Source organism: Pristiophorus japonicus, chromosome 10 (genome assembly GCF_044704955.1).
Source record: "Pristiophorus japonicus isolate sPriJap1 chromosome 10, sPriJap1.hap1, whole genome shotgun sequence".
Classification (NCBI taxonomy): domain Eukaryota; kingdom Metazoa; phylum Chordata; class Chondrichthyes; family Pristiophoridae; genus Pristiophorus; species Pristiophorus japonicus.
The window spans coordinates 45058769-45081166 of NC_091986.1; the positions used below are offsets into that span (position 1 = coordinate 45058769).

At 45.7% G+C, this 22398-nt stretch overlaps 1 protein-coding gene across 1 annotated transcript in view; it reads right to left on the minus strand.

Annotated features, from left to right (window-relative positions):
• Positions 1-22398, minus strand: part of nalcn (sodium leak channel, non-selective) — a 364870-nt gene that overhangs the window by 335974 nt on the left and 6498 nt on the right. The window contains exons 3-6 of the mRNA XM_070891788.1: positions 7280-7363; positions 7061-7200; positions 6423-6551; positions 1247-1398 (exon numbers count right to left, since the gene is read on the minus strand). Of these exons, the coding sequence (XP_070747889.1) occupies positions 1247-1398; positions 6423-6551; positions 7061-7200; positions 7280-7363 (505 nt within the window). The remainder of the gene's footprint in view (positions 1-1246; positions 1399-6422; positions 6552-7060; positions 7201-7279; positions 7364-22398) is intronic.

Here is a 22398-nt window from a genome sequence, read left to right on the forward strand (position 1 = left end):
TTGGAACTCTCTTCCACAAACGGCAATTGATGCTAGGTCAGTTGTTAATTTTAAGTCGGAGATTGATAACTTTTTGTTAACCAGAGGTATTAAGGGATATGGGCCAAATGTGGGTATATGGAGTTAGGTCACAGATCAGCCAAGATTTCACTGAATGGCAGAGTAGGCTCGAGGGGCTGAGTGGCCTCTTCCTGTCCCTATGTTCCCACAATGGCTGAGAGAGATACAAGCAATAACCAGTGTGGGCCTCTCGGCCAAAATCGATCAATAAGATCCCAAGTTCAATGACTTGACTGTTGCAAGTTGGGGCTTTTTTCTTTGGAAAAAAGAGAAGACTTAGAGGTGAGCTGATAGAGGTCTTTAAAATTATGAATGGGTTAGACAGGGCAGATGTGGAGAGAATCCAAAAACAAGGGGCCATGAATACATGATAGTCATTAATAAATCCAATAGGGAAATAAGTTGAAATCTGTGCTGTACATTTTATGCAATTCTAAATGAGCTGATCACAGATGGAGGAAGGGCAAATGGGACTTTCTACAATTGGTCTCGGTGTCCTAGGGAAGAGCAAAGTAAATTCGGATTATTGCCCCCTGCTGGATGTGCATGTGTAGACAGAATGGGAGGACAGAAACCAGCTCTGGGCTGCACTGCCCCAGTCCAAGAGCAAAAAAAGATATTTAGTATCTAGTCTCTCGCACAGAAGAACAGCTACTTTGATGAGTCACAAGCTGGCACCTGTGGAATTAGGCTCCTACTGAGCCAGAGCTTTCAGTACAGTGCGTGAGAAAACACAGGAACAGGAGGAGGCCATTCAGCCCCTCAAGCCTGTTCCGTCAATCAATTAGATCATATCTGAACTGTATCTTAACTCCAGCTACCTGCCTTGGTTCCATAACCCTTAATACCCTTACCAATCACAGTTTTGGAATTTTCAATTGACCTCCAGTTCTCAACAACTTTTTGAGGGAGAGTTCCAGATTTCCACTGCCCTTTGTGTGAAGAAGTGCTTCCTGACATCACGCCTGAACGGCCTGGCTCTAATTTTAAGGTTATGCCCTCTTGTTCTAGACTCCCCCCACTAGAGGGAATAATGTCTATCTGCCCTATTAACACCTTTAAACACCTCATTTAGATCATGCCTTAATCTTCTATATTCAAGGGAATGCAAGCCTAGTCCGTGCAACCTGTCCTCATAATTTAACCCTTAAAAAAAAACAATTGAGTTATTAAAACCAAGACAGACCTAGTTCATTAAATCCACTGTAGCCCAACTCTTGCCTGGTCAGTCCAAGGTCTTCAAGGTCCATACATTTAAACCCCAGTGGGCACTGGTATCCCTCTCCGTCTGGTGAGCAGTGGGTGTCTGGGATAGCCAAATTATTCCAGGTCACATTCCTGCAAAATAGAAGGCATAGTAATCTCAGCTTTATAGCAATATTCTTCACCAATTTTATCTTAAAGTTTAGAATGACAGAGCAATAAGTGGAGTAGCACCTGGGTAGACCATTTCACCAATCTCAGTTGCATCGAGTGCATGGCACAGAAACAGGCCATTCGACCCAACTGGTCTATGCCGGTGTTTATGTGCCACACGAGCCTTCTCCCACCTTACTTCATCTCACCCCACCAACATATCCTTCTATTCCTTTCTCCCTCATGTGTTCCCCTTAAATGCAGCTATGCTATTTGCCTCAACCACTCCCTGTGGTAGTAAGTTCCACATTCTCACCACTCCCTGCGTAAAGATGTTTCTCCTGAATTCCCTATTGGATTTATTGGTGACTATCTTATATTCATGGCCACTAGTTTTGGTCTCTCCTACAAGAGGGAACATCTTCTCTACATCTACCCTTTCAAACTATTCATAATTTTAAGGCCTCTATCAGGTCACCCCTCAGCCTTCTCTTTTCTAGAGGAGAGAGTCCCAGCTCTCTGGCAAAGTGTGTGGCATTGACTGAGGCCATGATTAGACTTTGCAGTGATGCTCCACACATTGAAAATCTTGCTGGTGGTCACTGTCAAAGCGTGAACAACAACTTGTATTTATATAGTGCCTTTAACATAGTAAAATGTCTCAAGGCGCTTCACAGGAGCGCTATCAGACAAAATTTGACACCGAGCCATAAAGAGAAATTAGGGCAGGTGACCAAAAACTTGGTCAAAGAGGTCAGCTTTAAGGAGCATTTTAAAGTAGGAGAGAGAGGCGGAGAGGTTTAGGATGGAATTCCAGAGGCTTAGGGCCCAGGCAGCTGAAGGCACGGACGCCAATGGTGGAGCGATGGAAATCGGGGATGCACAAGAGGCCAGAATTGGAGGAGTGAGATCTCGACGGGGGGGGGTGGGGGTTGTGGGGCTGGAAGAGATTACAGAGATAGGGAGGGGCGAGGCAGTGGTGGGATTTATAAACAAGGATGAGAATTTTACTATCAAGGTGTAGCCGGACCGGGAGCCAATGCAGGTCAGCGAGCACAGGGCTGATGGGTGAACGGGACTTGGTGCGAATTAGGATAATGGCCAGTTCAGTGAAGCATTAGAAGGTTTCAATGCCTGCGGAGATGTACTTAAGTCTTCAGGAGAGAATCCAAGAAAAAACAATTCACGGGAAAAAATATTGCAATACTACATTGCAAAGTATTGTATTAAAAGTGAAAGGACAGACTTACTGGGCCCAATTGTCATTCCTGATGGTTATCCATTCTACCTGATCTATCACACAATAAACCAGAATGATACCAGGGCTAAAAGGATTAAATTACAAGGACAGGTTGCACAGACTGGGCTTGTATTCCCTACAGTGTAGAAGATTAAGGGGTGATCTAATTGAGGTGTTTAAAATGATTGAAGGATTGGATAGGGTAGAGAGAGAGAAAATATTTCAACTGGCGGGGAGCATCCAGAACAAGAGATCTTAAAATTAGAGCCAGGCCGTTCAGGGGTGAGGTCAGGAAGCACTTCTTCGCACAAAGGGTAGTAGAATTCTGGAACTCTCCCCCAAAAAGCTGTTGAGGCTGGGGGTCAATTGGAAATTTCAAAACCGAGGCGGAAAGATTTTTGTTGGCTAAAGGTATTAAGGGTTACGTAACTATTGCAGATAAAAGGAATGAAGATGCAGATCAGTTGTGATCTAATTGAATGGACTCCTCATGTTCCTGTCTTCCTGAAGAAGTAAATATCCCTTGAAGATCAGACCGTCAGTTAATATGATGGATTTTCAGCACGTCTCAATATAAAGCAGAGACATAGACATAGCCATCAGACTGAACCTGCGGCAGGTGGTGAAAGAACCAACACGAGGGAAAAAACCTACTTGACCTCTTCCTCACCAGCCTACCTGCATCAGATGCATCTGTCCATGACAGCATTGGTAGCAGTGACCACCACACAGTCCTAGCGGATACGAAGTCCTGTCTTCACACTGAGGACATCCTCCATCGTGTTGTGAGGCACTACCACCGTGCTAAATGAGATAGCTTCAGAACAAATCTAGCAACTCAAAACTGGGCATCCATGAGGCGCTGTGTGCCATCAGCAGCAACAGAATTGTATTCCACCACAATCTGTAATCTCAGGGCCTGACATGTCCCTCACTCTACCATAATCATCAAGCCAGGTGACCAACCCTGGTTCAATGAGGAGTGCAGATGAGCATGCCAGGAGCAGCACCAGGCATACCTGTAAATGAAGTGCCAACCTGGGGAAACTGCAACACAGGACTTGCATGCTAAAGAGCAGAAGCAGCATGCTATAGTCAGAGCTAAGCGATCCCATAACCAGCAGAGCAGATCAAAGCTCTGTACTCCTGCCACATCCATCATGAATGGTGGTGGACACTGAAACAATGAATGGGAGGAGAAGGCTCCATGAGCATTCCCATCTTCAGCACAAAATCCAGGCTGACACCCAGCACGCGAGTGCAAAAGTCGAGGCTGAAGAGGTCACAACCATCTTCAGCCAGAAGTGCTAAGTGGATGATCCATCATGGCCTCCTACTGAGGGCCCCACCATCACTGAAGCCAGTCTTCAGCTACTTTGATTCCACATGATATCAAGAAACAGCTGAGCGCACTGGATTCAGCAAAGGCTATGGGCCCCAACAACATCCCGACTGTTGTGCTGAAGACGTGCTCCTGAACTGGCCGTGCCTCTAGCCAAGCTGTTCCAATACAGTTAAACACTGGCATGAACCCGACAATGTGGAAAACTGCCCAGATATGCCCTGTCCACAAACAGCAGGACAAATCCAATCCGGCCAATTACCGCCCAATCAGCCTACTCTCAATCATCAGCCTAGTGATGGAAGGTGTCGTCGACAGTGCTATCAAGCAGCACTTACTCACCAATACTCGATTTGGATTCCACAAGGGCCAATCGGCTCCAAACCTCATTGCAGCCTTGCTTCAAATATGGACAAAAGAGCTGAATTCCAGAGGTGAGGTGAGAGTGACTGCCCAGGATGTTTAGGCAGCATTTAATTGGGTGTGTCCTCAAGAACAAAGGAAGATGGTGTGGTGCTTGGAGGTCAGTCATCTCTGCCCCAGGACATCGCTGCAGGAGTTCCTCAGGGCAGTGTCCTAGGCCCAACCATCTTTAGCTGCTTCATTAATGACTTCCCTCCATCACAAGGTCAGAAGTGGGGATGTTCGCTGATGATTGCACAGTGTTCAGTTCCATTCACAACTCCTCAGATAATGAAGCAGTCAATGACCGCGTACAGAAAGACCTGGACCACATTCAGGCTTAGGCTAATAAGTGTCAAGTAACATTGGTGTCACACAAGTGCCAGGCAATGACTATCTCCGAGAAGGGAGTCTAACCATCGCCACTTGACATTCAACGGCTTTACGATCATCAAATCCCCACCATCAACCTCCTGGGGGTCAACATTGACCAGAAACTTAACTGGACCAACCACATAAATACTATGGCAGGACAGAGGCTGGGTATTCTATGGCAAGTGTCTCACCTCCTGACTCCCAAAGACTTTCCACCACCTACAAGGCACAAGTCAAGAGTGTGATAGAATACTCTCCACTTGTCTGGATGAGTGCAGCTCCAACAACACTCAAGAAGCGTGACACCATCCAGGGCAAAGTAGCTTCCTTGATTGGCTCCCCATCCACCACGTTAAACATTCAGGGGCCGAAATCGTCCACCACCCCAAACGGGGTGCACTTACTGATGTTTAATGTTTTTATCCGCCCCACTCCATGGGGCAGAGACTCGACCAATATTAAGCTATAATTTTTTTTATAGTGGAGCGATGTTCCGGGCGGCTGTGGGGCGGAAGTGCCATTCTGTCGGGTCGGCCAGTGCTCAAAGTCATCAGCACCACGCTGACATGTCACAACATCCCTCCCCTTCAGTTAAAGGGGAGGGCTGCTGCGAACTCTGCATTTATTTCAGTTAGGTCCACTGGGCCACCAGGGAGGGTTTCAACCGGGCCAGCGGCTCGGTACCCAAGAGGGGCTGCCGAGCTGCCTATTGGTGGCCTGGCTGAACCCGTGGCCACCATTGTCGGGTGAACCTCGGAGTCGGCCCGACAATGAAAATAAACTGGAGGCGCCGGCAGTGCACCCTCCCCTATAAGGACAGCCGCGCCGCCCAGGTACACACAGCTTCCCGCTGGGGAAAGCTGTCATTGGCACTAACCGACGGCTGCTCCGCTCCTGCGGGGCAATTTCCCATGGGGGTCGCCGCCGGTCGGTGTGGGGTCGGCGCGTGCCCGATCGAGTGGAAACACGGGCGGTATGGCAACCTGTTCCCGCTCCCCCCTGGTCCGGAGGCAATTTAGGACGGGTCGGCCCATCCGTCTGATAAGGCCTATCCGCTCCATTCCCGTCTCTTAGAGGTGGTAATGGTGCTTATAGAGGGGTGAAGATTTCAGCTCCTCACTCCCTCCAGCACCGGTGCACCTCAGCTGCAGTGTGCACCAAGATGCACTGCAACAACTCGCCAAGGTTTCTTCGGCAGCACGTCCCAAACCCGCGACCTCTACCACCTATAGGAGATGGGCAACAGGCGCACGGGAACACCATCATCTCCAAGTTCCCCTCCAAGTCACACAACTTCCTGACTTGGAAATATATTGGCAGTTTCTTCATCGTCGCTGGGTCAAAATTCTGGAACTCCCTCCCTAACAGCACTGTGGGAGCACCTTCACCACACGGACTGCGGGGGTTCAAGGGGGCAGCTCACTACCGCCTTCTCAAGGGCAATAAATGCCAGCCTTGCCAGTGATGCCCATATCCCACAAACAATTAAAAATAATCTTATTTCTGTAAAAAATAAAACAGGTTATTTAATTGAAGATAAATTTTGTTGATTTGAAAAAATGAACCACAGATAATAATTCAGAATAATAAATTAAATATGACCTAATATTGAGTAACAAAAGCAATATTTGTAAAATCTCTGCTCACCCTGGCTGGGTATCGTTCGTTACACAATGGTAGGTGAAAGTTCCAAACATCTGAACTCCCAAAATTCCATATAACAGCAGAAAGAAGAGGAGGAAAATGGACACGCTCCAGATCTGTTCTCCCGATCGCCTGTAGCAAAAGAATGCGACAAGATGTAAACAATGTATGGTTACTAGTATTTTGCTCATCATTCCTAAACCTGTAACAGACAATGATACAGAGTACCTCAAGTTAGGTGTCAGCTGTGGCTCTCGCCTCTGAGTCAGAAAGTTGTGGGTTCAAGTCCCACAGCAGGAGCTTGAGCACAAAAAAAAATCTAGGCTAACTCCCAGTGCAGTAGTGAGGGAGACGTTAAACCGAGGCCCTATCAGCGCTCTCAGGTGAACCTGAAAGATCCCCTGGCCACTATGTTGAAGAACAGGGGCGTTCTCCCCGGTGTCCTGACCAATATTAATTCCTCAACCATCATCAGTAAAACAGTTTGTGGGAGCTTGCTGTGTGCAAATCGGCTGACGCATTTCCCACATTACAACCGTGACTACACTTTAAAAAGTACTTCATTGGCTGTAAAATGCTTTAAGGTGTTCGGAGGTCGTGAAAGGTGCTATATAAATGCAAGTTCTATCTTTCATTCTTACTTCAAAATGTTTGTAATCCTTGTACGTGGAAGTTCGAACCGAAAGTAGATTCGAAATGCTCGAATCATGATGAGTGGTCTTGGGATTCGCAGCATGCTCAATGGTGACATCTGATCAACAATCTGAGCTATTTCAAAGACCTAAAACGTAAAGATTAATAAATTGCAGTAGAGTTTACTGTGTGGGAAGCTTAAAACAACTTTGAGTATTAGGCAGTACCTGTAATACTAGAGACACCCAGAGACAGAAGACCATGAACCCGTCAAACACACACCATCGGTCTTTCACATATGAGTTATCACCCTGTGAAAGAAGAGTAAACCATCAACAAGCAGATCTGGATAGAAAATAAATCACTGTATGCAGGTAACACTATTCAACCTGCTGGGAATATGCAATATACTTGACGCCTATGTCGAGGACTACACTGCGCCCTATGAATCCCAAGGAGAGATTTCCTGTGAAATGGAGGAAGGAGGACAGTGGGAGTATGCGTGTGTGTATGAACTAGGCCCATACAGCAGAGCCTGGTCTCCAGTCATCTTGGATCCCCTTACCATTGGACCAAGACCTTACTCTGTCAAGCCCATGTGGTAGCTGGTGTGCAATGGGTACACCACGTTAAAAGAATACACGCACAGGCATCTTCCACTCTTCAAAATGAAGTTCGGGACCTGGAACATCAGGGCCCTCATGGACAACCCCAACAGCAACAGACCGGAACGTCGCACTGCTATTGTTGCCCGGGAACTCCGAAGCTTCGACATCGCCACCCTAAGCGAGACCCGGCAGGCAGGGGAAGGCCATCTCAAAGAACAAGGTGGTAGCTGCACCTTCTTCTGGAAAGGCAAACCAGAAGCAGAACGGCGCCTCCATGGGGTTGGCTTTGCCATAAAAAACAAGCTGGTGGGCCATCTGAGAGACTCCCCTTGCGGGATAAACGAATGCCTCATGACTCTTTGGCTCACCCTAGCCCGGAATCAGTGCACTACGTTCTTCAGCGCGTACGCCCCAACATTGGAAGCTACAGACAAGACCAAAGAGGAATTCTACTCCAGCCTTGAACAATCTCTGTCCCGAGTCCCAACGGGCAACAAGCTGATCCTCCTTGGTGACTTCAACGCCAGAGTTGGAAAGGACACAGACCTCTGGGGAGGTGTGTTCGGCAGAGAGGGGGTAGGGAAAACCAACTCCAATAGTACCCTCCTCCTGACGAAATGCTTAGAACACAGCCTCGTCATAACCAATACCCTGTTCTGTCAGAAGGACAAATATAAGGCCTCATGACAATACTAATAATTTGCTTTTGACCTGCCGATAATTCTACCCATGATGGAAAGGAATAACAAGAAAAACAGGACTACAAATGTGGATAGTATTGCAGAGGGATCAAGAGAGACTTCAAATCAGGCCAAAATGGACTGGCTACTTTTTTCTAATTCAAAAGATTAAAGTTGAAATGCAACATTCCTGTTCCTTGTCCTCCCTAATCTTCACCAAGCCTTCCGAACCAGCCCTAATCTTCACTAGCCCTACTGAAACATCCCGAATCCTCACTAGGCCTTCCTAACTATCCCGAATCTTCACCAGACCACACTAACTATCCCTAATCTTCACCAGACCGCACTAACTATCCCTAATCTTCACCAGACCGTACTAACTATCCCTAATCTTCACCAGACCGCACTAACTATCCCTAATCTTCACCAGACCACACTAATTATCCCTAATCTTCACCAACTATCCCTAATCTTCACCAGACCGCACTAACTATCCCTAATCTTCACCAGACCGCACTAACTATCCCTAATCTACACCAGATCGCACTAACTATCCCAAATCTTCACCAGACCGCACTAACTATCCCTAATCTTCACCAGACCGCACTAACTATCCCTAATCTTCACCAGACCGCACTAACTATCCTTAATCTTCACCAGGCCTTTGTAACAGTCCCTAATCTTCACTAAGGGCCATCTAAACAATCCCTTTAGGTCAGAGCGGCATCAACAATTCACCGGAATTTTTAATTTAGATATTAAATTTTTAAGAGTTGATTTTTTTCCTCAGTTCTTCTAAAAGAATATGACCTACTCTGAAGGTATACATTTTTGCTTTACAGTGTCACAGCAACCATATAACACATGCCACTGTGGTTGCTCGGACCACGAGCAGTGCTGTCAAACATTGGTCATCCAACATTAAAACTAAGTTATACACACCACACGCTCAGGCACCCCCCCACGCACACACACAATCCTTCACCATATCAGTGTCAACTTAATTATATCTTTTAACAACAATTTGCATTTATAACACTCCTTTAATGGAGTAAAATGTCCCAACGCACTTCAAAAGGAGCGATTATCAAACAAAAATTTGGACACCGAGCCATTTACGGAGATATTAGAACTGGTGCCCAAAAGCTTGGTCAAAAAAGGTAGATTTTAGGGAGCATCTTAAAGGAGGAGAGAGAGCTAGAGAGGTGGAGAGGTTTAGGGAGGGAATTCCAGAGCTTAGGGCCCATGAAGCTGAAGGTATGGCCACCAATGGTGGAGCGATGGAAATCAGAAGTTGCTCAAGAGGGCAGAATTGGAGGATGCAAATGCCAAGGTCTCAGAAAATGCACAATATTATTATTTTAATGCATTATAACTGGTTGCATTTAGTCTGTCAGGATTCAGTTGTGGAATGATGGAAAAATGAAAATGTAGCAAAGGAAGAAGCAGAAGAGGAAGGAGAAGATTGGGATCGAAACACATTCCCCTTATTTACTCTCATCAAAACATCTGCATCATTGTGTCAGGATTATATACTGTATTTTACAATGCAATGAAGTTTTCTGCACGGTTTCACATTTTGAAAATAGGAAAAAGGATTAAAAATAGAAAGCTCCTACTGAACAAAGAAGTGAACATGCTTAACTTAAGTTGCTTCAGGGGAGGCCCAGGCTAATCTGGCCAGATGGCTGGTCTAATGGTGCCGGACACTTGTGACTATAATGGACAGATGTATGCCTTTACTGAACAGCGTACTCTGTTAATCTGAAAATTGCTGACATTTGTGCTGCAAGTTAGACTATTTAAAGTAATGACATTTTACACGCTACAGTTCTTTCAAGTGATGAGCACATCCAGGGCAATGACACCTCAACATCTGTCACATAACAAGAACTCAACCATCACCTTCCAGCTTCCACAGAGTGATACCGGGGCTGAAAGGGTTAAATTACAAGGACAGGTTACACAAACCAGGCTTGTATTCGCTCGAGTAAGGAATGATCTAAAAAGTTAAAAAAACTGAAGAAAGGCCATTCACTCCATCAAAGCTCATCCCATTAAAGCATCCAAGTGCATTTTTAATGTACCAGTTCTCTTTGTCTCTGTTACTCTGAATGCCAAATACCCGCTTGTTAATGTCTTGCATTAAAGTTAGAAATTTAAAAGTATAAAATGGATGCTTCATTTTTTTTTTTTTACAAACCATGAGTTTCCTATTAAGCAGAAAGTGAATCTGCCTTCTGACAGCTCGCTTAACAGAAGGCAGTGACTGCTGCTAACGAAGTTGAAGAGGTTGCGCATGCGCAGACTAAGTGTATTTTTTGGTTGTTCGCTTTGCGACTTACGGGCTCTGGGGAAAAAAGCCTTGAAGGGAGTGGGTCTTTGGGACTGTGGGGAAAAAATCCGGGAAGGAAGCGGGCTCTGTGAGAGGAAAAGAAAAAGTAGAAACATCATCGATATCAGCTTTTCGATTAATGCGCAGCTTCTGGTTGCTGGCAGCAGTCACTCCGCTAAGAGAAAGGCAGCCGTTCCACTTTGTAGTAGAATGATTTGGAATTTGGAATCTATTAATCTGTCATTCCATCAGAGCCTGCCGAAATGCCAAATGTCAAAGTGGCTGGTGTGACCTGCCGCATTGCTGCTGCAAAGATGATTGGTTTTACCGGTGTCGTTAGCTTCAGTTGGGACACAGACAAACCCGCCAATGCTCGGCTCCAATAGTTTATAGGGTTTTTTTTGCAACATTGGGTGCCCTAATCAGAAGATTACTCAGCTGCAAGAAAGGATCTTTCGACCAAATTGCTTTATGTCCCCATATTGCACTTGGAGGTAAAAAGGAGGCAAACGATCAGTGAGTCATTTAATAATCAATCCAGGCTTTCAGGGGTTGTGTAATGCTGTTGGCATTTCCAAGTCAATCTATGGATGCATAATGAATGTGTGTGCAATGATTCCGTCATTCTAAGCAATGATTACAAGTGGTTATGTTCTATGTTAACTTGATAGCCATGCTTCATTATATACTTCCAGTACAATGATCTTTTACATCAACCTCCCGTGCCAGAGGCAGGCCACTAACCTTACTTTCTCATGCAAGAATATCTTGTACTACATTTCTGTAACCTCACATGACAAAAGCTAACCTGTGTGGTTTTGTAAAGTTCTTTTCTACACTCCCAATAGATTCTCATTTCCCCTGTGAGATGAACTTGCTCCCCGCACTGCTCTTTTCATTTTAACGTTCCTTGTATGTTAGGTGTGCCACAGAGCGTTAGCCAGTTACTGAGCAGGATGATGTTAGCAGGGACAAAATCAATGGCAGGATTTTCATTTGGATATCGCCTCTGTTAGCGCCAGTGGGACTGGAAATAATTACCGCCGGGCGGCCAGCTTCCAATGCCCCGCCAGGAAATTTGGTGCCGGTTTTGTGGCGGCGCTGGGCAGTATCGCCCGGAAGCGTGCGCCGGTATGCAAGGCCCCCGATATCATCGCAATCTCAACATTTGTTTCATGCTGACCCCATAGCCAGAGAAAGCAGGCGGTCAGAGCTGTACCGGCGGTGGTGAGGGGAGGAATGACTGCATGAGGTCAGTGGGATTGCTTTGTTTGTTTGTTTTATTTTTGTGATTTATCATTATTTGGGGTGAGCAAGGTATTGGGAATGTTTGTGTTTTTTGTGACGATTTTATTTTTTGCAGGGAGGCCTCTCTTAGGGCACTCCGAAGCCAGCTCTTAGCAACAGATTTTCAGCTGCTCACCTGGCCTAGCGCCCTAAGAGAAGTATGGAGTGCCTCCCACTCCACTCCACTCCACTCCACTCCACTCCACTCCACTGGCGCAGCAACCGAATTTGTTCACTGCCGTTGCAAACCATTTCCCGGTGCAAAATTGACCAACCCATCGTCATTAGTGCCCCAAGAAGCCTCAAATCGAAAATCCAGCCCAACATTATGTTGAATTATCACAATATACAGAATCTGCGGGATAGACTGAACAATCAGGAAATCTGCAGTGAGCTCAGGACTTTTTGCCACATTACCTACAATATTGCAGCACAGAAGCGGGTCAGTCAGATCAACTGGTCTATACTCCACACGAGCCTCCTCCCTCCCTACTTCATCTCACCCCATCAGCATATCCCACCAGTGGGAGAACAGAAGATTGGTAAATTTTTAAAAACCAGCAAAGGATAACTAAAAAAAGTAATAAAAAGAGAGGAAAGATAGATTATGAGAATAAGCCAGCAAGAAAATAAAAAGATAGTAAGAGCTTCTACAGGTATATAAAAAGGAAGAGAGCAGCTAAAGTAAACGTTGGTCCCCTAGAGGATGAGACTGGGGAATTAATAATGGGGAATAGGGAAATGGCAGAGACTTGAACAAATATTTTGTATCGGTCTTCACGGTAGACAACACTAAAAACATCCCAATAGTGGATAATCAAGGGGCTATAGGGAGGGAGGAACTTAAAACAATCACTATCACTAAAGAAAAAGTACTCCATACAATAATGGGACTAAAGGTGGACAAGTCCCCTGGACCTGGTGGCCTGCATCCTAGGTCTTAAAAGAAGTGGCTGCAGAGATAATGGATCCATTGGTTGTGATCTACCAAAGTTCCCTGGATTCTGGAGAGGTCCCAGCAGAGTGAAAAACTGCAATGTAACACCGCTATTTAAAAAAGGAGGCAGACAGAAAGCAGGAAACTATACACTAATTAGCCTAACATCTGTCATTGGTAAAATGCTGGAGTCCATTATTAAGGATGCAGTAGCAGGGCATTTGCAAAAGCATAATACAGTTAAGCAGAGTCAGCATGGTTTTATGAAAGAGAAATCATATTTGACAAATTTGCTGGAGTTCTTTGAGGATGTAACGAGCAGGGTGGATAAAGGGGAACCAGTGGATGTGGTGTATTTGGATTTCCAGAAGGCATTCGATAAGGTGCCACATAAAAGGTTACTGTTCAATATAAAAGCTCACGGGGTTGGGGATAATATATTAGCATGGATAGCAGACTGGCTAACTAAGAGAAAAGAGAGAGTCAGGATAAATGGGTCATTTTCCGGTTGGCAAACGGTAACTAGTGGGGTGCCACAGGGATCGGTGCTGGGGCCTCAACTATTTACAATCTATATTAATGACTTGGATGAAGGGACCGAGTGTAATGTAGCCAAGTTTGCTGATGATACAAAGATGAGTGGGAAAGCAAGTTGCAAGGAGGACACAAAGAATCTGCAAAGGGATATAGACAGGCTAAGTGAGTGGGCAAACATATGGCAGATGGAGTATAATGTGGGAAAATGTGAGATTATCCACTTTGGCAGGAAAAATAAAAAAGCAAATTATTATTTAAATAGAGATTACAAAATGCTGCAGAACTGAGGGATCTGGGGGTCCCTGTGCATGAAACATAAAAAGTTGGTATGCAGATACACCAAGTATTCAGGAAGGCAAATGGAATGTTGGCCTTTATTGCAAAGGGGATGGAGCATAAAAGCAGGGAAGTCCTGCTACAACTATACAGGGTATTGGTGAGGCCACACCTGGAGTACTGCAGTTTTGGTCTCCGTATTTAAGGATATACTTGCACTGGATGCAGTTCAGAGAAGGATGAAGGGGTTGAATTATGAAGAAAGGTAGAGCAGGTTAGGCCTATACTCATTAGAGTTTAGAAGAATGAGAGGTGATCTTATTGAAACATAAGATACTGAGGGGGCTCGACAAGGTAGATTTAGAGGATGTTTCCACTTATGGGGGAATCTAGAACTAGGGAGCATAGTTTCAGAATAAGGGGTCGTCCATATAGAACTGAGATGAGGAGGAATTTCTTCTCTCAGAGGGCTGTAAATCTGTGGACTTCTCTGCCCCAGAGAGCTGTGGAGACTGGGTCATTGAATATATGTAAGGTGGAGATAGACAGATATTTGAAAGATAAGGGAGTGAAGGGTTATGGGGAGCGGGCAGGGAAGTGGAGCTGAGTCCATGATCAGATCAGCCATGATCTTATAGAATGGTGGAGAAGGCTCGAGGGGCGGAATGGCCGACTCCTGCTCCTATTTCCTATGTGCTTATGTTCTATTCCCTTCTCTCTCGTGTGTTTATCAAGCTTCACTTTAAATGTTATTTGTCTCAACCACTCCATGTGGTAGCAAATTCCACATTCTCACCGCTCTCTCGTTAAAGAAGTTGCCAGTATAATGAATTTGTATAAGAACGCAAGAAATAGGAGGAGGCCATTCAGCCTTTATAGCCTGTTCTGCATTTCAATAAGATCATGGCATGATTTGCGAATCTCCAGAACTCATTGGTCAATGTTTAATTCACACAAACTGACTCTCGCCCTCAGCCTCCCTGTTATTTTTAATAACTTGCTGGATTTGCACATCAATTACCCGTTAAATTCGCCGCAGAAAGTTAGGGCTGGTAATAAACAGCGCAGGTACCTTTTTAACACTGCGATAATTGTTCCTGCAATGCCAGTCAACCTCTCCAGCCCAGAAAGGGAACAATTTAAACTGTTCAATCTCATTCAACAGGTAATAAAATTATTGAGCGAGATTTTAAAAATGTTACATTAAGTCTCTCTCTGTGTGCTTGTGCCTGATTTAACTCTATTTCACCAGATTTGCTTCCCCATTGTTCCTAAATCTCACGGGTTAAGGAGATATACCAGTATCCACTATGAGCCCACTTCCTCCCACAACTACCTGGACTGCACTTCCTCCCACCCTGCATCCTGTAAAGACACCATTCCATTCTCCCAGTTTCTCCATCTCATCTGCTCGAACGACGCCACCTTTCACACTAGTGCCTCCGACATGTCTTCTTTTGCTCAACTGAGGATTCCCCTCCGCCGTGGTTAATATGGCCCTCAACGGTGTCCATTTGTTTCCTGCAGCTCTGTGCTCACCCCTTTCCCTCCCTCTCAGAACCACGACAGGGTTTCCCTTGGCCTCATCTTTCACCCCACCAGCCTTCACGTTCAACGGATCATCCTCCGCCATTTCCGCCACCTCCAGCATGATCCCACCACCAATCACATCTTTCCCTCCCCTCTCAGCATTCTGAAGGGACCACTCCCTCCGCGACACCCTGGTCCATTCTGCAGTCACCCCCTCCCCTTCCCACGGCATCTTTCCATGCAAGTGCAGGAGATGCAACACCTGCCCTTTTACCTCCTCCCTTCCCACTATCCAGGGCCCCAAATACTCCTTTCCAGGTGAAACAGCAATTTACTTGTGCTTCTTTCAACTTAGTATACTGTATTCACTGCTCATGATGTGTTCTCCTCTACACTGGGGAGACCAAGCGTAGATTGAGTGACCACTTTACGGAGCACCTCCGTTCAGTCCGCAAGTGTGACCCTGAGCTTCCGGTCGCCTGTCACTTTAATTCTCCATTCCATTCCCACTCTGACCTCTCCATCCTCTGTCTCCTACACTGTCCCAACAAAGCTCAACGCAAACTTGAGGAACAACACCTCATCTTTTGTTTCGGCACTTTACAGCCTTCTGGACTCAACACTGAGTTTAACAATTTCAGAGTGTAACCGCTGCCAATCTTTGGCTCCCTTTCCCTCCCCTCCCCCAGCCGATGTATTTTTTTCTCCTTGTCTCCCACGGTAGTTGGTCATTATTCCGCCATTCACACCCTATCTTGTCTAATCCTTTTCTAACTCCTGGCATTACCATTTCAATTCGGCCCATCATCCCTTTAGTCTCTCTAACCTCTCCTGCCTTCCACCCTATCACAGACCTTCCCTTTTGTTCTTTCTTCCCCTCCCCCTTTCAGTGCTTCTTTACAATGTGTTCTTTTCAAACACTAACCAGTTCAGACGAAGGATCGTCGACCCGAAATGCTAACTCAGCTTTTCCCTCCACAGATGCTGCCTGACCTGCTGAGATTTCCAGCATTTTCTGATTTTATTTCAGATTCCATAATATTTTGCTTTCGTGTTGTTGTAGATGGTTAGTTCCGTCGTTCACTGGGTCCCAGATGCCCTCGCCACGCTGTTATCAGCTCGCACTTGCAGCACATTACAGGGCAAAACTCAGTAATTTTAGTAAACTTCCTTTTCTTTTGCAAAATAAAAAGCTTTAATATTCTTTATTATCGGTTTCTTCTCCTGTTTTGGTTTGGAAGCTATTTACAAAGCACTGGGCTTTCATTGGCTACAAACCGCCTCCACAGACACGTGCCAATTGACAGCTCATGCTTGGAAAATTGTATCATCTGTACAATCTAATGTAATTGTAGCCAGATGGTTAACCTCATCTAAGCTGTGGCAAGGATTAATCTATTGAACAAGTTAACCGTGCTGAATTTACTAACATTTTGTGCATTTAATGGATAAGCAGCTACTAGTGAGCAAGATGCACAGGAACAGGGGGAGACCATTCAGCTCAAGCCTGTCCCACCATTCAATGAGATCATGGCTGATCCGCATCTCAACTCCATCCACCCGCCTTAGTTCTTGAAGAGACTCCATCTATGCTTGAAGAGTGACTGTCTCTGCCAGTTGCTACAGGGCACTTGGCACTTTGGCCTGGATTTTCCTCTTCCTGCCCCAACAGTATCAGGGTGGGACTTCTGCCCACTGCTCCTACCCCAGCACAGTTTCATAGGGCATTGTGGAAGGTGGTATTAAGAAATCATAATGGGCTGTGTTATGCATTTATGCTTGGGGTCACCAGAATCCAGGGAGCACCACTGTTGGAGGTCATCAGGCTGTACGCGTGCGTGATCACTGATATATAAGCACGGGTACCTTGTCACGCGGGTTACGTTGGGCGCAAATAAAGTTGGATCAGGTTTGCACCTGAGGCAGTTTGAAGTAACAAGTCTTTTGAGTCATTACATTTGGCGACGAGGTAACTTAAGAACCTCGCATGTACAATGGGCACTATTGAAATTCGAGAGATTCGCGGATGGCGAGGATTGGGTGGATTTTAGCGACCGCCTGGATCAGTATTTTGTGGCCAACGAAATGGAGGGATACGCTGACGCAGTTCGGCACAGGGCGGTTTACCTCACCATTTGTGGTCCAAAAATTTATGGCCTCATGAAAAATCTTCTCTTGCCTTTATGTCCAACGGACAAAGAATCTGGGGATATGTGCGCTTTGGTGCGTGACCATCTTAAGCCAAAAGAGGGGATCATCTCACGCTATCGCTTCTACACGCATAATCGTGCTGAGGGCTAGGGTGTGTCGGGATTAATCGCCGACCTGCGATGTCCTGCTGAGCCGTGTAAGTTTGGGAACGTGCTGGAAGACATGCTGCGAGATTTCTTCGTGATAGGCATCAACCATGATGTGACTATTCGGAAGTTATTGGTCAAAGAGAAGGCCATTGCGACTGCCCATGCATGCATGACGACTGATGATAAGTTGAGGCAGATATCATCTAAGAGTCAGAGCTCCACGGCAAGTACTGTAAACAAGATTGTGTCATCGTCTGGCAGAGCTGCTTATGGCAGGGCCTACTCAACTGCTTATGTGAAACCTGTAGCTGCTCAAAGTCCGCCAACTGGTATGAATCTGATTTCACCCTGTTGGCGTTGTGGGGGCAATCATCGTCCTCATCAGTGTTGGTTTAAACAGTATGCCTGTAATGGCTGTTCGAAAGTGGGGCATCTTCAGAGAATGTGCCCACAACTGAGCAAGCGTGCTGGTGCTCATCACGTTGCTGATGATGACCAGTCCAGGGCTGACCCAGATACACGACCCGAGGAGGAAGTGTATGGTCTGTACTCATTCTTGGGAAAGAGCCAGCCGATAATCGCTAAGGTGAAGCTGAGTGGTGTGCCTGTATCAATGGAGCTGGACACGGGTGCGAGTCAATCGATAATGAGCCAAAGGACATTCGACACTGAGGCTGTGAAGCCTAAGCTGAGTCCAGTCAATGCCAAGTTGCGTACTTACACTAAGGAACTCATACCGGTGATTGGCAGTGCAGTAGTCAAGGTGTCATATGATGGTGTGGTTCATGATCTACCGTTATGAATCATCCCAGCGAATGGTCCAATGCTATTTGGCAGGAATTGGCTCAAAAAATTTGGTATAGAGAACCTCTGACTTCCCGGATGCAGTGATAGATGGCGAACTGGGAATGTTAGCTATGTCTCCTGCTGCAGACTGGAAGGATCTGTTAGTGAAAACATTGAGGGCCACGGTGACCTTGAAGGCCATTAAGAGAGCTGTCATCACCCTGCTGTGAGGCTGCAGGGCTGGTTGCAGAATGTGGCAGAGAATTGGAATGATATCAAAGCGTTGTCATCGTTGAATGACACTTCGTGTGCTCAAGTGTTGAAGAAGTTTCCTTCTTTGTTTGAATCGGGCATTGGCAATTTTACTGGAGTCAAGGTGCAGATTCACCTGGATTCTGATGCCAGGCCTGTCTATCATAAAGCTCGGTCTGTTTCTTACATGATGAGGGAGAAGGTTGAAATTGAGCTTGACAGACTCCAACGTGAAAGAGTCATATCACCGGTCGAGTTTAACAAGTGTGCCAGTCCTATTTGTTCCTCTGTTGAAGAGTGATGGCATTGTCAGGATTTGTGGAGACTACAAGGTTACGATTAACGGATTTTTGAAACAGGATCAGTACCCATTACCGAAGTCTGATGACCTGTTCGCCATGCTAGCTGGTGGAAAGTCGTTCACTAAACTGGATCTGACGTCAGCCTATATGACACAGGAGCTTGTCGACACTTCGAAGAAACTCACCTGCATCAACACCCATAAAGGATTGTTTATCTACACAGGTGTCCATTTGGAATTCATTCGGATGCAGCCATATTTCAGAGGAATATGGAAAGTCTACTGAAGTCCGTTCCTAGAACTGTCGTGTTTCAAGATGACATTCTAGTCACAGATCACGATACTACTGAACATCTGAACAATCTTGAAGAAGTCCTACATCGTCTGGACAAAGTGGGACTCAGGCTGAAACGTTTGATGTGTGTCTTCATGGCACCTGAAGTTGAATTCCTGAGGAGGAAGATTGCTGCTGATGGCATCAGGCCTACTGATTCGAAAACCAAGGCCATCAAAATTGCACCCAAGCCTCAGAATTTGACGGAGCTGCATTAATTCCTTGGGCTACTCAACTACTTTGATAATTTCTTACCTAGGTTGAGCACTTTGTTAGAGCCACTGCACGTGCTACTCAGAAAAGGCAACAACTGGGTCTGGGGTGTGTCTCAAGATAGAGCCTCTGAGAAAGCTAAGAATCTGCTCTGTTCAAACAAGTTGCTTGTTCATTATGATCCATGTAAGCATCTTGTATTGGCCTGTGATGCTTCATCATATGGGGTTGGCTGTGTACTCCAACAAGCAAGGGAGTCGGGTAAACTACAACCTGTTGCGTATGCTTCGAGAAATTTGTCAAAGGCAGAAAGAACTTACAGCATGGTAGAAAAAGTAGCTTTGGCCTGTGCGTATGGGGTCAAAAAGATGCATCAGTACCTGTTTGGTCTTCGTTTTGAACTCGAAATGGATCATAAGCCACTCATTTCATTGTTTTTGGAAAACAAAGGTAGTAATACCAATGCATCGTCCTGTATCGAAGAGGTGGGCGTTGACATTGTCTGCCTACGATTATGTTATTCGTCATAGACCAGGCACTGAGAATTGTGCCGATGCACTGAGTCGTCTGCCGTTGCCCACATCCGAGGTGGAGACGCCTCAACCTGCAGATGTACTGTTAGTAATGGATGCTGGAGAGTGAAGGAACTCCTGTCACTGCTCAACAAGTTAGGATCTGGACCAGCCATGACCCTATTTTATCGGTTGTGAAACGTTGTGTCCTCAGTGGTGATTGGTGTGCAATACCTATGGAAATGTGTCATGAGACCAAACCTTACAACCGTCGCAAAGATGAACTGTCCATTCAGTCAGACTGTTTGCTGTGGGGAAAAGGTGGAGAAAAAGTTGTACGTGAACTACATGGCACTCATCCTGGTATTGTCATGATGAAAGCCATTGCTAGGGCTCATGTATGGTGGCCTGGAATTGACTCTGATCTGGAATCGTGTGTGCATCATTGCAATACTTCATTGCAGCTAAGTAAAGTACCAGCGGAATATCTCTGAGTCTTTGGTCGTGGTCATCTAAACCATGGTCGAGGATCCACATCGATTTTGCGGGTCTTTTCCTGGGAAAGATGTTTTTTGTTGTGATGGATGCATATTCAAAGTGGATAGAGTGCATTATTATGTCATCCAGTACATCTACAGCTACTATTGAGAACCTTCCTGTCATGTTTGCTACTCATGGTTTGCCTGATATTGTTGTGAGCGACAACGGATCTTGCTTCACAAGTCTGGAGTTTCAAGAGTTCATGAAACTCAATGGTATTAAACATGTGAGGTCAGCCCCATTCAAACCTGCTTCTAATGGTCAAGCAGAGCATGCTGTTCAAACGATCAAGCAGAGTATGAAAGTGTAACTCAGGGTTCACTGCAGACTCGCTTGTCCTATATGCTGCTCAGTTACAGGACCAGACCTCATACGCTTACTGGGGTCTCCCCTGCTGAACTACTGATGAAGAGAAATCTCAAGACCAAACTCTCTCTTGTTCATCCCGATTTGAATAATCATGTTGAAAACAGACGTCAAAGTCAGCAGAGGTATCATGACCGTGCTGCTGTGTCACGTGACATCTCTGTCAACGATCCGGTTTATGTACTGAACTATGGTCAAGGTCCAAAGTGGATCGCCGGTACTGTTACAGCCAAGGAGGGTAACAGAGTGTTTATTGTCATGCTCAACAATGGGCAAACATGCAGGAAACATATTAATCAGATAAAACTACAGCACACAGATGAACTGGAACCATTTGAGGAAGATGCAGTCAGTGACCAACCAACCAATGTTCATTCATCAGAGGACTTTGCTGTCATTATTGAAACTGGACCTCCAATCTCTGGTGTGGCCATTACCTCTCCCATCAGATCGGTTACTCAGCCTTCAGTCACAACTGACTCAGAACACTCACCTAGAACTGAAGTTGAACTGAGACGATCAACTCGTGAGCGGAAAGTCCCAGATCATCTTAATTTGTAAAAAGACTGATATTAAGATCTTGAAAGGGGATGTTATGTATTTATGTTTGGGGTCATCAGACACCAGGGGGGCGCCACTGTTGGAGGTCATCGTCGGGCTGTACGTGCGCGGTCACTGGTATAGAAGCGCAGGTACCTTGTCACGCAGATTACTTTGGGTGTGAATAAAGTTGGATCGGGTTTGCACCTGAGGCAGTTTACAGTAACAAGTCTTTTTTGAGTCATTACATTCATTACAGGCTCTTTGTTTTGAAATCCCACTGTGGCCTCGCGCCTCTATCTCTGTAACCTCCTTCAGCCCTACAACCTTCAGCATTCTCTGCGCTCCTCCAATTCCAGCCTCTTGCTTATCCCCAATTTTGATCGCTCCACTATTGGTGGCCGTGCCATCAGCTGCCTGGGGCCTAAGCTCTGGAATTCCCTCCTTAAACCCTTCTGCCTCGCTCCTCCTTTAAAAAAGGTGCTCCTTAAGACCAACCTCCACCTGTCCTAATATCTCCTTATGTGGCTTGGCGTAACTGTTTTCTAATAATCGCTCCCATGAAGCACCTTGGGACATTTTACTACGTTAAAGACGCTGTATAAATAAAAGTTGTTATTGTTGTTGGGATCCCCAATAACTGGGGGTGAAATCAGTGGTCATGAGCAAAGCCCAGGCAGCATTGGAGAGGTTGAGAGAACACATCTGCCATGAAAGCCTTCAAGATAAATGCTGGGGCCAAATAAGGGACAGGAGACTGTTACATGGCTCTTTCTTCCTACCCAGGGATTTTGGAGTTTGCTTGTCACTACCCCAGAGACTGCTGTCGGGCTTTCCCTTGTGGTCCCAATTAGTGACAATAACTAGTCAACAGGTCCTTAGCAAACTATTATATCCCCAGTTTCTTCAGCACTTCATACACGGGAGAGAAATCACGCATGAGGGTTGTGGGTTCAAGTCTCACTCCAGCGACTCGAGCACAAAAATTTAGTCTGATACTTCAGTGCAGTAC